Here is a 13,208-nt window from a genome sequence, read left to right on the forward strand (position 1 = left end):
TTCCATGGGCGCGGACATTGTTTTCTGACGTCATTCGGTTGCTACTCCTGAAGTCGGGGTACATATTTTTTCTCCGTGTTCACAAGTAGGAAATCCAACTTCAGGTGGTGTTTCGGGAAAGTTTTCTAGTTGGAGGTCGATTTCCCAGTTCTGAGTTGCCTGGAACGCAGCATTAGGCTCAGTGTATGAATGTGTGTGAATGGGTGAATGCAATGTAGTGCAAATGCTTTGAGTGGTCGCAAAGACTAGAAAGGCGCTATACAAATACAGAGCATTTACATTTACTGTTGCATTCTGTCGTTTTCTCTCAAATTCTCCAGGTCTTATCCAGAGGAGCCATTCTCATGCAAGGAGTTAAGCACGTTGAAGTACAAGATAAATCAGGTGGACAACACATTAAAATCACCCTTTAAATTAGCATGACCTGATCACCTTTGAGCTGCATTTTCTTGACCTATGGAGGCATGTGAATGATGACAGTTGGTATGTTGTTTCAGTGACTGAGGGAGAGGTGTCCTTCAAGTTGACAGTGTCTGCAGAGATGGCACCACAGGTCCAGGTTGTAGCTTACGCCGTCCTCCCCAGTGAGACTGTGATCGCCAACAGTGCTGACTTCTCCACCGAGAAATGCTTCAGTCACAAGGTCAGTGAGAGAAGAAGACGCGCGGCAGCCACTGTGCTTGTCAGATCTACATCTGCCACGTGTAGAATCAAAGTGTATATTTGTTTTTCAAAAGGTCAGTTTGTAACTCTTTAGGGAAAGTAGGACATTTTTTTCACGTTGTCGAATTAATTACTTTAACCTGATATTCCAGGCGTATGGTGGTGTAATCTGTGTGCAGGTGCAGTGCTTACTAGTTATTCTACAAGTTAATTCATACTGTGGTTAAAGCTTGCATACAAATCAAAGTTAAGTTCAGTTAGCCAATACAAAAAGAATGGATTGTTATATAAATGTATAAAGTGCAGCATTTAAACCTGACCTCGTCACTGTCAGTGATTTAATAAAAAATCTGATAAAAAAATCAATCTGGGAGATGTGAGAGAGTAAATCCACATTTGTGACATAGGTTCTGATCTTACACCACTGAAGTCCAGATGGCATGATGTGTTTTCTGTATGTGTCAGGTGTCGTTGGAGTTTTCTCCGCCCTCAGCTGTTCCAGGGGAGGAAACCATCCTGCGGGTGACGGCCCAGCCAGACTCTCTGTGTGGTGTGAGTGCTGTCGACCAGAGTGTCCTCATCAAGGAGCCAGGGAAGACTCTGAATGCAGACAAGGTAACTGCTAGAATCAACCGATCCAAGCGGTGCACATTCATTTCATTTACATTCCCTCTGCATAATCTGTTGCTCTGTTAACATCATCAGAGGTGACATTTTAATTCTGCTGCTCCTAATGTCCTTGTGTCATGGATAATCTTTCTTCCTTTTCTGTAATACAGCTGTTAAATGCTGATTTTGTTTACCCAGTTTTACCTCACTGTTATAAAACTGCTGTGGTGTCCGAACGATAATGCTGCGATGATGTGTTGAGAAGAAATCCGCTTGACACTGTTCTTGATCATAAAAGTTTATTACATCAAAGAATTCAGCATCAATTACAAGCTCTGCAGCAGCTTGGAGAGTGACCCAGCCCGATAACCACTCTGTCTCTCTGTACATTGAACACAGCTTATATAGGACATGTTTAGGTCTCTGCTAAATACCATATAAGGGCACAGTGCTGTAGACTAAGTGTAACCATCTGTTAGACACCACAGAAGGGTACAGTCCCTTCATACACACTAATCTCTTCATACACACTAATCTCTACTCCCCCTAACACTGGGTCAGAGGTCAAATTCCATAGAAGGGTTCACTCTTTGCACACCCATCAATCATTACTTCCCCTTAAGGGTTCACTGTCCCCATAAGGGTTCACTGTCCCCAGCTACAGAGCATTATGTTAAACTGTAATGGTCAAATGCACATATGTTATACACCACATTGCTATACAAAGACGTTATGATATATGTGAGGTGTATCCCTCTGTGAGTGTAATGTATGTATAAAGACACTGTTTTGACAGATACACTTTACAGCAGTTTACTAATTGTCACATCTTCATAAAACAAACATTTTGCAGTTCTTAGCTTCTTAGCTGAATCATACCTTTCTTTACAGATATTTGCCTTCTTGCCTGTCAGAACAGCATCCTATATTCCATATGAGGTTCAAGATCCTGATGAATGCTTGCATGTGAGACCTAAAAGATATGTGCCATACCCTGGAGGCGTCAATGAAGATCATCTTCATTCAGTTTTCCAGGTACTTCCTGCAAAAAAACAAACAAAAATACAATCTAAAGAATATATTCATAAATTTTGTTGTTATACATTTGTATGTTGTATGTTGTTGAATAACCTAGTATGTAGGGCTGAAGATAGCAACAAACTTGGTTCTCAGAGTTCCTCGGTGCGTCAAATACAAAGGAAGAGAATACCACCATGGCCATGGTGACTTTTTTTTTTTGCTTTATCGAAAGATACTGAATATTTACCAACATTTATACAGCTCACTGTGTTATTGCTACGCTCTGCTACTGATGGAATATTTTATTGAATGAAGGGGTAATAGCGGAAGGATTGAGTGGTGTACCTGGTCCTGCTCTCGGATATGCTAGATCACTTTCATCACCAATAGAGACAGTCCGCACTTTCTTCCCTGAGACCTGGATTTGGGACCTGGTGGAAGTTGGGTGAGCTTCTGTCACAAAGAGCTTTGATGATCATAACTGCATTTGCCTGCACACATTAATTGCACAAAGATAATAAACTGACACCGCTCATCAAGACTTTTATGTTAATTAAATTAATTCAATAGATTGTTATACAAAATAATTATTGTCCCTTTAAAATGTTTGTGACACTAAGGGACATATAGTTACAGTTTCTTTTTATCATGATCGTGTATTAGAAAAAACCCTTTTGGGCTAGTGTGCATCATGCCCACCGTTATGATACTTATGTAGCTTGAGAAATTATTGAGTTTCTTCAGCAACACGGAACTTTTGTGACTGAAATCAATGCAGCATATGAAATAAACAATTTTAGATGTACTCAAGATATTTTAGATCATAGTAACTATAATGTAGTGTTATTGGTGCAGTTAATCCTACACATTAATCATCTTCTCACATTGTTTTTCTTTGTCTAATCTGAGTTATGTCAGTATGTTTCCAGCTCACTGAATGTGTCTGTGTGTATCTGCTGGTTCAGAGAGTCTGGAACAAAGGATGTGTCCCTCACTGTCCCAGACACCATCACCACCTGGGAGACGGAGGCTTTCTGTTTGTCCCCTCAGGGGTTTGGCTTGGCTCCTCGTAAAGAGATCACCGTCTTCCAGCCCTTCTTCCTGGAGCTCAGCCTGCCTTACTCCATCATCCGGGGGGAGCACTTTGAACTGAAGGCAACCACCTTCAACTACCTGTCCAGCTGCATCATGGTAACCAATGACCTAGACTGGGTTTTTCTGGCGCCCCCAAAGAGGTTTTAGCGAGCGCCAAAGGAAAATCACCAAATGATCAGAATTGGGGAAAAAAGCGTTTCATATCCTCTCCGAATGTGTATTAATAGCCATTATCAATCAACTGTTGAGCAAGCAGAACATAAACTTAAATATGACATCCTGTCTTCCAGCAGTCACCTCTCCTCTCATCCACAGCGCTTTATTTTACACGTGCAGCAGGTGCTGGATTAATAAACTAGCTGCTGCGCCTGAACGCTCCGCTATGAAGCTGAGCTCGCGCTACTGGGAGCGATGACTTCCTGTTATTTCTCACAATTTAAAAGCTGTTTGTGCTAGAAGTGTGCACGGTATTCATTGGTACTATCACTTTTACGTTTTACTCTTTGGTGTACCAGCACCGGTCCTCTCCTCTGCCTTCTCCAGATCAGGTTCTCTGGGCACTACATGGCGCTCACCTGTTCCCGTTCTCCCCTTCCTGCTAATCTCTGCAGGGGGTGCTTCTCAAGTCTCTTATTTGTTGTTTGCTCGCTCCTTGCTTGAACTGGAAGTTGTTCCGCTCCACCATCTTGCATCTTGCTCTTATTTGCGCTCTGAGGATCGAGGAGCAATCTTTGAGGAGCTATGAGCGAGGATACACCAGTGCATCTTTCACGGAAGTCTTTCAATGACCGACACGCCCCCTTATTGGGTAGCCCTTATATTGATTGGACGCTGCAGCTGATCGGACTGATCTGATACATCAGGACAGAACATTAAACTCATAAAAGTGCATCACTGCAAAGTCTTACCATGCTGCCCTGCACTGATAACTGAGAGACTTTATTAGTACATACACAGTGCACATGTAGACACGAACTCCATCAAAAGTCTGTATTGTTAGAGCTGACTGACAGCTGATCCAGCTGTGATCAGCTGCCGCCATCATCAGAAATGGATGACTCTTTACGTGACGCTTGGGAGGAAAGGACTCCTCGTTCTTTCTCTCCTGGCTTGGTTTCCTTCCACGCAAGTGAAGGAAATGTGGATGCAATTAAGAGACTTGAGAAGCACCCAGGGAGATAGTGAGCCTTTCACGCAGCCGTGTGCATAGCTGCTCGTCAGTCACTTTTCGTGAATTGACCAATCATAGCCAGGAGGAGGCGGGACATAAAAAAAAAAAAAGTTGAGGCACTACAGCAAAGTTTAGAAATGCTGAACTCCTTGTTCTGTATGTCGTTATTACTGACAATTTAATTTGCATAAACAAATGAGACTGATCACCAAGTAGAGCATTTGTCTTATACAATAATTGAATGACTGAAAACCGCCGACAAAAATGAAACTGCTGTTTTGTCCAACTGGAATTATTATAGGCTACTAATGGTAAGCTATAGTAGCCTATATTATTATCTGAAATTATAATGAATACACAAACATTAGCACTAATCAAACTTTAACCACAGTGATGCAGGCTAAAAATCTGAGAAAGGTTCCATTTGTGAAAAAAGCTGAATTTTAACTAATAAACTTTCTGTAGGCATATTATCCAAATCAGGTGTAACCTGTAAATATGTTATACTAACATTATACTTTGCTTTTATACCTTTACTCTAGGTTGTGGTGGATTGTTACGTCCCAAGGTCTAGGGCTATCCTGGACGCAACATAAAAGTGTGGCTTCCCACTCTTACCATTCCCAAACAAGGCCAGAATACAGGAAATACAATTTAGCAGTTTTATTAGCTTCAGAGATGAGCAAACCAAAACAATTTAATTAACCTAAAACTTTCCTAAACCAAAAACAGAAAGTAAAGAAAAGACAAAAGCTCTAAACTAGGTTTCTAATCTCAAAAACAGGAGAAAAAGGGTGCAAACAAAAAGGACTTCTCACTACTACACACTGCTACTTGCACACAAGGAAGCTACAACAAAGAAACATCTGTATATAACAAAATAAGGTTGTCAACGACAATCAGAATTACAAAGATAATTTACACAGATTCACTTAACAAATCTCATCTAATCCCAACAGTTCTCTACTCACGACTAACAGACATAACACACAGTTCACAGGCTCAGGTTGGGAATGACAGAGAGAGAGAGGAGTTCCTGTCAGTGGGGCTTAAGATGGCTGCTGTCATGATGTCATGATGCTGTCGTGATCAATGCCTCGCTCATCCTCCTGCACTGCGCTCGCACCAAGCGCACTGGCATCTACTTCCAGCTTAAATGGACGAGTGAAGTTTGGGGTGGTGAGCACAGGCGCACTGTAGAGGAGAACTTTGGCAGCCTCGAAAGCCAACTGACATTCTTCTGAGCCATTGCAAAAGAGTTTTGGGGCTTAACAAACTAGTTAAAGGAGCTACCACATCAGCAAAGTTTTTGCAGAACGCACGGTAGAACCCAGCCATCCCCAGAAAACGACAGAGCTCACGACATGTTTGAGGTTCTGGGAAATCTAAGATTGCCTATACTTTGGCAGTAACTGGGCAGACACGACCTTGACCTACTTGTTTACCTAAGTAGGTAACAATAGCCTTCCCGAACTCACATTTAGCCAGATTGAGTGTAAGGGAGGCAGCACACAAGCGCTCATGTGATCAGATCACGTTGATGAATAGGCCACTATGTCATCCAAATAAACTTCACAATTGTCAACCCCACATAGGACCGTGTTCATCAACCGCTGGAAAGTAGCGGGGGCATTTCTCAGACCGAATGGCATGACTGTATACTGGAGAAAATGATCGGGAGTGACGAAGGCACTTATGTCAGTATGTCAAACAAACAAAATATGACCCCAGGTTCATAACAGGATATATTTTGTTTATCAAATGGTCAGAAATAACAAGAAAATGCATAGATTTCGGTCATAAGGTGATTCGCGTGAAGTCACCCCCCCAAAGGCGCCAGTAAAAACCCTGCTAGAAGATAATGGCAGCATGCTGACATGCTAATGTTTAGCAGGTATGTTTACCCTATCCACCATCTTATTTTAGTGTTAGCATGCTAACAGTTGCTAGTTAGCAATAAACACAAAGTATAGCTGAGACTGATGGAAAATCATTAGTTTTGCAGGTATATAAATCAAAATATTGGGTAGATTGAATATTTAACCTGATGATGGCGCTAGATAAAAAGTTGAGGGATCAGCAAAGTTATTACACTTCGTCCTCTGGAAAATTCCTTTTCATACCAAATACTTTTATACTGATAATTTGTGATTAACCAACACGTTACTGGTTGTCTGTGGTAAAGCATCAACATTTTGACCGAATTCCACACAAACTCTTACTGTCATAGTCATCTTGTGTTTAAACATTATGTCATTCTAATACATCACATTTTGTCTTCTCAGGGAAATTAGGATTATGTAGAACAAATAAATAAATATTGTAAATATCAGGACAAAACATAGGCTGTGGTTCTAGGATCAAGACCCTATATCATGTTACATTGGGTGTTGAGTGCAGAGGCAGGAAAACAGATTTAGGACCCAAGTGCAAAAAACACTTCGTAAGGCAAGAATAAATTCACTGGTTTGTTAAAAAAAAAAACAACACAAATGTTGAGCAGGTACAGTATGTTTACCATATTCGTCATCTTAGTTTCTAACACTTGGTAATATAGTATGGTAGGGCTGCACCTAACGATGTTTTTTCGATTAGTCGATTAATCTAATGACTTAGTGATTCATGATTAATCTAAACACATTTTTTTATTACTTGATTAATATAACAATTTATCATACATATCAATAACATACAATATCAATACATGTAACACAAAGTGCTTCACACTACAGAGCCATTTCAAAACAATAGTTAAAAAAAAAAAAAAGACATCCCCTCCACCTCCAAAACACTAAAACCCCAGGACCCCAGGACAAAAAGCACTAGAAAAACAGCTCATCAATAGCAAGTATAGTAAATAACGTTTAATCTAACTCAAATAAATACAGCTCGGCTTGGTTAAATAGGTATGTCTTTAGTTTGCCTTTAAACATTTCCAGATTTCCTGCTGCTTTCAGCTCAACATGAAGGGTGTTCCACAAACGTGGGCCATAACATTGAAAGGACGCCTCACCATAAGTTTTAGTTGAGGCTTTAGGAATAATTAAAAAGCCTCTACTAGAGGACCTGAGGGTTCTAGAATGTTCATAAGGTAACAGCAAATCTGATAAGTATTCTGGACCAACACCATTAAGTGACTCTTAAAATCAATTCTAAAATGAACTGGAATCCAATGCAGGGACTTTAGGATAGGGGTAATGTGTGTTCTCTTTCTGCTCTTAGTCAAAAGACGTGCAGCAGCGTTTTGAAGCAGCTGCAGTTTAGATATTTTTTGGAAGACCAGAAAGCAGAGCATTACAGTAATCAATCCTGGAGGTAATAAAAGCATGGATAAGCGTCTCTGTATTTCCTTGAGAGAGAAAGGGTCATACTCTAGCAATGTTCTTGAGATGATAAAAAGAAGTCTTAGAAATATTTCTAGTATGTGACTCAAAACTGAGATCTTAGTCAAAGATAACTCCCAGGTTTTTTACCTTAACACAGGGATTTAGTGCCAGCATTCGCAGTTTCGTTTTGAGTTTCTCCTTCTGAGATTCAGAACCAATGACCAATACTTCTATTTTGTCCTGATTGAGCTGCAGAAAATGTTCTGCCATCCATGACTGTATGTTTAGAAAACAGTTACAAGGGGCATCTACTGGTCCTGGGTCATCAGGGGACACGGCAATGTAGAGCTGGGTGTCATCAGCATAACTGTTGTAGCATGTCTAACTTAGGTATGAAATCTTCAGACCTCTAGGTAGCTTTTAATAATTATACAATTATTCACTAGTGATCAGTTAGTTAATAATCGCTCAATTATCTTAAATCAATCAGTCAGTCTCATATCTAAAGGGCAAATTCTCTTGGCAGGGACGTAGAAATAGTCAACACGCACAATTTCTTGGTTACAGTGAATATATTAAGTAACTAAGGTGGTTAAAATACATCAGTGAAAATAAGCAATGGCTAAATGAGAATGGATGTTCGATTGTGGGAAGCATTTGACTTATACGGCAGAGGAGAACTAATGAAAGTAAGCTGTGAGTTTAGGAGTTAAAAAGTCCGACCTCGGTGAAGTTGGCTCGACGACATAGCTTAAAAAAGGAATTTGGTCGTTCCTGAATTAGACCAGTGTAACTTAAGGGACTGATAACTTTAACAAAACAAAAGAAAGAAAGAAAATAAAACAAGTAAAGTTGCTGGAACTGAGGTAAAAATCGATGTTGCGGCACTTTGCGTATGTAGCTTCAAGCGAAACAAAGACTTCGTTGCACTGGTGGGAATTCTTAGGGCGTTGCCTGGAGAGGCACTCCGGACGAGTGCCGAAGCATCCAGAGAGCAGAGCAGAAGGCAAGAGCACGAGGAGAAGAGAAGAGAAGAGAGCGGGCGACGTCGTGTGTCGCTCTTTTGTTGTCTGGGGCGTGGTTCCCCAGAGGGCAGTCCTTTGTTCCCGACAGGGAGCATTTCCGGTTTCCCCTGGGACTGTTTTTCTAAACTTTTAATGTCTATAAAAGAAAAGAAAATTTATTTGCGCGTATTATAATAAAATATTTTCCACAATCAAACCTCAGTGGTCAAACAGTTGTACTGTTCTAAGTTAAGCATTTGGTAACAATTGTCACATTATTGGTCATGTTAAGTAATGAGTGACATTTATGCATTAACGGCATTTCCGACGATGGTATGTAATACTTATTTCGTCCACTTGGGGGAGCTCAGGTTACACGAGGGAAGCTTAAATTAATCCAAAACAATCTTTCCTTAGGAACTGGGGAATTTAATTATTTAGCCTTAAATTCAAGCTGGCGATTAATAGAGTATAGTATGACATTTCTTTATCATCATTTCTAAAGGAATTATGTGAGAAAGTATTGGTTAATAAAAAAAAAAGCATTGGTTGCACATAAGATGAAGGGGTGTCCTTAATCTTGCTGAAAATAAAAACACTGCAAAAGTAACTTATTTAGATTCTTTTCAGCAATAATATCAACAACAGATAGCAACAACATGGTAACATAACTACTTAAATAGAGGCAAACATAATCAAGTAACTAAAAGATTTAATTAAACAGTTAATGCTTTGAGTCTTTGGAGACTGCAGTCGTTTACACAAAGTTCAGGACGGTCCTGGATTTTGTCACTTACGCGTGAAGGGGTATCCCTTTGATGGGGTAATGAAACACAGAGCAAGGTCAGTTGCCACGGTCACATGTGTGTGTGTGTGTGTGGGGGGGGGGGGCAGTTTAGGATTTCCTGCCCCCCTCCAAGGAGAGTTCCGATAGGCTGTTCACGGAAATGCTAATCGCTGGTTAATGTCCCTTTTGTCTGTTTAACAGTCAGGCACCGAGAGACTTATCTCGGCTGTTGTCAAAGATGGCCAGTTTTACGATCAACTGCTCAGGAATAGCACTTAGAGAGAGTGACCTCCACCCCCACTCTGTTGGGGTCTCTTCAGCCGTCTGTTGAAAGTTGATCTCCACCTTCCTGCTTCTCTCTCTCAGGGAAGAGGGGCATAGTTTTGAGTAGTTCAAATTTATTTAATATAAAATACACAAATCCACACTGATGTCCCACTACACTGTGAAAATTGATGTCGTGGCTCTTGATGACGTCTCCAAGCGGCAGCATGTACAGATTAAAAAGGGTAGGGCCTAAAATTGAGCCCTGTGGAATACCACAATTCATTTTATGTCTTCTGGATAAAGATTCATCAATACACACAAAGAATTCTCTATCAGTGAGATATGATCAGAACCAATTAAGAACAGAACCTGAGAGGCCAATCAGATTGTACAGTCTGTTTAAAAGAATTGAGTCATCTACTGTATCAAAAGCTGCACAAGTAGCATTAATATTGATGGTTTCTTCATATCCATGTTCCATCTAAGATCATTAACAATTTTTACCAATGCTGTCTCAGTGCTGTGATTGAAAACCAGACTGGTATATATTGTGCTTGTTTTCCGCTTTGATTTTGCTTAAAGTGTTCAAGCATTGCAGTTTTGCTTCTGTGATAAAACATTTCCAGTTTGCAGAGCTTTCAGAGCACCATGTTGTTGAGTCTCTGTCTAAAATAAAATCTGTAGGCTACTGCAGTTTTTAGATTGCAAACCGTTGTGCGCTCAAACTCATGAGCAAACATAATTGGACAAACAGAGACCAAAACACCAGGAGAGCTTCACACAACATGCTGGAACTCATTTAAACTCCCACTGCAATGTTACAGTAATCATCTTGAGGTTGCTCTTATTCATGCTCGTTACATGATAATGGTACACTGATTGCATTTTTGAGTTTGTGTTGGAGTCTGTGTTGTGCTGGGAGCCGGTCGTTTTTGTGTTTTAGCAGACTCCATCTCATTAGCTGCGGAGGTTGCTGTGTATACAGCTCAGAATCAGAAGGCAAGAAGCTCAGGAGCATGTATGCACTAACAGCCAAAGGATTTCCCGGAAAATCTGATCCAGAGTCTTGACATAGGATTAGGCATACTGGCCAACAAAGGCAACAAAGAAACTTGCAAGTGGATTGTTATCGGCAATAAAAAAAAATTGATTCACTTCATAAAAAAACTATATAGCTCCTTTAATACCTATATCTTTCACATCTGGTTTCTTTTTGTACTAACATTGTTCTATATGAATACTTAACTCTTTATAGAGGATCCAGATGGGGTTGTTCTCTTAGTCCCCTATTCCTTAGGCATTTCTCAAACCAGCTATTAAACCACTGCCACTTCTTTGAGAAGAAGACTTTAGGCAGGGCTATTACAAATTCAGTTGGGCCAAATTTTGAAACCAGGACATGGAGATGGGCCTGGCATTATCTCACAAGTTGGGATGGGCTTTTATTGATACCCTCTTATTGATACTTCTTATTGATACTCCTTATCAATACACCTTATCGATACTTCTTTTTCATTACTAAATAATTGCCTATTAAAAAATATGTTTCAAAATTTGTATTATAACTAAATGTTGTTTCTAGAGTGGCTACATGATTTACAACAGCAAAGTCACTAATATCTCACTGGAAAATCTAAAATGTCAGTAAAATTAAATCATATTCCTGACATCAAAATATTGAGTGATGTTTAAAAAGAATGACAAGCTCCCCGTCACACCTTCCTCCTGCCCTCCTCCTTCTGCTGCTGCTGGTAGAGAGGTTTGTCTCAGCCACCAGCTGAGTTTATATGTGACAGATTTTAATGTACATGGCAAACTAAGATAAACAGTTATTACGGACCTACAGCTTTCATTTTAGCTTGTTTGTAACAATTAGCTATTAGCAGAGCTAGCACTGTGCTTTTGTAAAACCAAAACATCTGTGATCTGTGCAGCGCATGTTAAACTCTCAACAGAGATGAGAAAGAAATTAAATAGCTCTCTAGTTAGCTACTTCCACTATAGATGTATTTTACCTATGTTGTCATATATAAGATGTATGCTAGGCCACATTGAGGTTGCTTCTGTGGTAGATGTGGCAATTGAATAGGGTCACAAGGGATAAATACAGATTATTTACTCATAATTTGTTTATATGCTGATGATCTCCTTTTATATATTTCAGACCGCGATTAATCCAAATATGGATATACAACAGAATTTAATTATTTGGGTAATGAGTTAAAGTAACTCATAACCCAGGAGACTTTGCTCAGTCTGTCATAGAAAAAGATTTTAACCACTCCCTTTTCAACGTGGAATCAATATGTTTCAAAGCCACTTTCCATAAAAGCATTGTTGAAACCTGTAAGCAACTGGAACATCAAAAGTTGACATCTTGGAAAAAAAACATTTGCAAGATACACCTTAGAAAGGTCAAAATTGTTTTTGTCATAAATCTCCAGTTATAAAATATATTGTTGTCTGAACAGGTCACTGTGACTCCAGCACCCTCTTTAGACTACACCCTCACTCCGCTCTCTGGTGACCAGTACACATCCTGTTTGTGTGGCAGTGAGCGCAAGACCCTCAGCTGGACCATGGCCCCCTCAGCCTTGGGTGAGGATCAAGCTTTTATCCACATTGGTGTCAAAAGGGTTGCTGTCCCTCTTTCCTCAGCACAACCACTTTTCATCTCTATGAAATCAGTGAAATACACCTCAGTGACACTTAAACACACAACAGGATCTGAAGAAGTTGTTACTCAAGTTTCACTCTGTTTGTTGATCTTTGTAGGGGTTGTGAATGTGTCTGTGACGGCTGAGGCTGTGGCATCCCATGCTTCATGTGACAATGAGATTGTGAGCGTTCCAGAGAGAGGACGTATCGACGTGGTCACACGATCTCTCATAGTAAAGGTTGGTACCTTAAAAACAAGATGACAAAGACAAGTTTAACCATTATTTTTTGCATTTAATACAAGCTGGAAACTTTGGAAGTCATATTATTTCTTCCTCTTAGGCGGAGGGAACTGAGATGACAAAGACCTACAACTTTCTGCTCTGCCCAAAAGGTCAGTATGGTTTACACCAGGCATGGCACGTCAAACGTTTACATAAAGGAGAGCCAAATGCTATGTGTTAGGAGTCGAGTAGATAACATGTCAAAATGCAATAAACATTCAGTACTTGCAGGTAGCAGTTAGTTTCATTGTGATTATGGCAATTGTGACAAGTTTAGTGGAGGTGTGTCAGATTTTTTAAATTACATTAATTCACATTGTATTA

At 40.0% G+C, this 13,208-nt stretch overlaps 2 protein-coding genes across 3 annotated transcripts in view; both read left to right on the top strand.

The window, feature by feature from the left end:
• The window catches only part of LOC119882654 (alpha-2-macroglobulin-like), a 237,305-nt gene that overhangs the window by 81,484 nt on the left and 142,613 nt on the right, over positions 1-13,208 (top strand). The window lies entirely within an intron of this gene.
• The window catches only part of LOC119882658 (alpha-2-macroglobulin-like), a 55,595-nt gene that overhangs the window by 20,749 nt on the left and 21,638 nt on the right, over positions 1-13,208 (top strand). Inside the window, exons 13-22 of the mRNA XM_038692813.1 lie at positions 321-384; positions 498-643; positions 1,129-1,278; positions 2,164-2,307; positions 2,408-2,495; positions 2,608-2,737; positions 3,258-3,483; positions 12,414-12,540; positions 12,718-12,839; positions 12,943-12,994. Coding sequence (XP_038548741.1) covers positions 321-384; positions 498-643; positions 1,129-1,278; positions 2,164-2,307; positions 2,408-2,495; positions 2,608-2,737; positions 3,258-3,483; positions 12,414-12,540; positions 12,718-12,839; positions 12,943-12,994 — 1,249 coding nt within the window. The remainder of the gene's footprint in view (positions 1-320; positions 385-497; positions 644-1,128; positions 1,279-2,163; positions 2,308-2,407; positions 2,496-2,607; positions 2,738-3,257; positions 3,484-12,413; positions 12,541-12,717; positions 12,840-12,942; positions 12,995-13,208) is intronic.

The sequence above is a fragment of the Micropterus salmoides genome, unplaced genomic scaffold (assembly GCF_014851395.1).
Source record: "Micropterus salmoides isolate LMB-PRFRI ecotype aquatic unplaced genomic scaffold, ASM1485139v1 Ms_hic_scaffold_3, whole genome shotgun sequence".
Classification (NCBI taxonomy): Eukaryota; Metazoa; Chordata; class Actinopteri; order Centrarchiformes; family Centrarchidae; genus Micropterus; species Micropterus salmoides.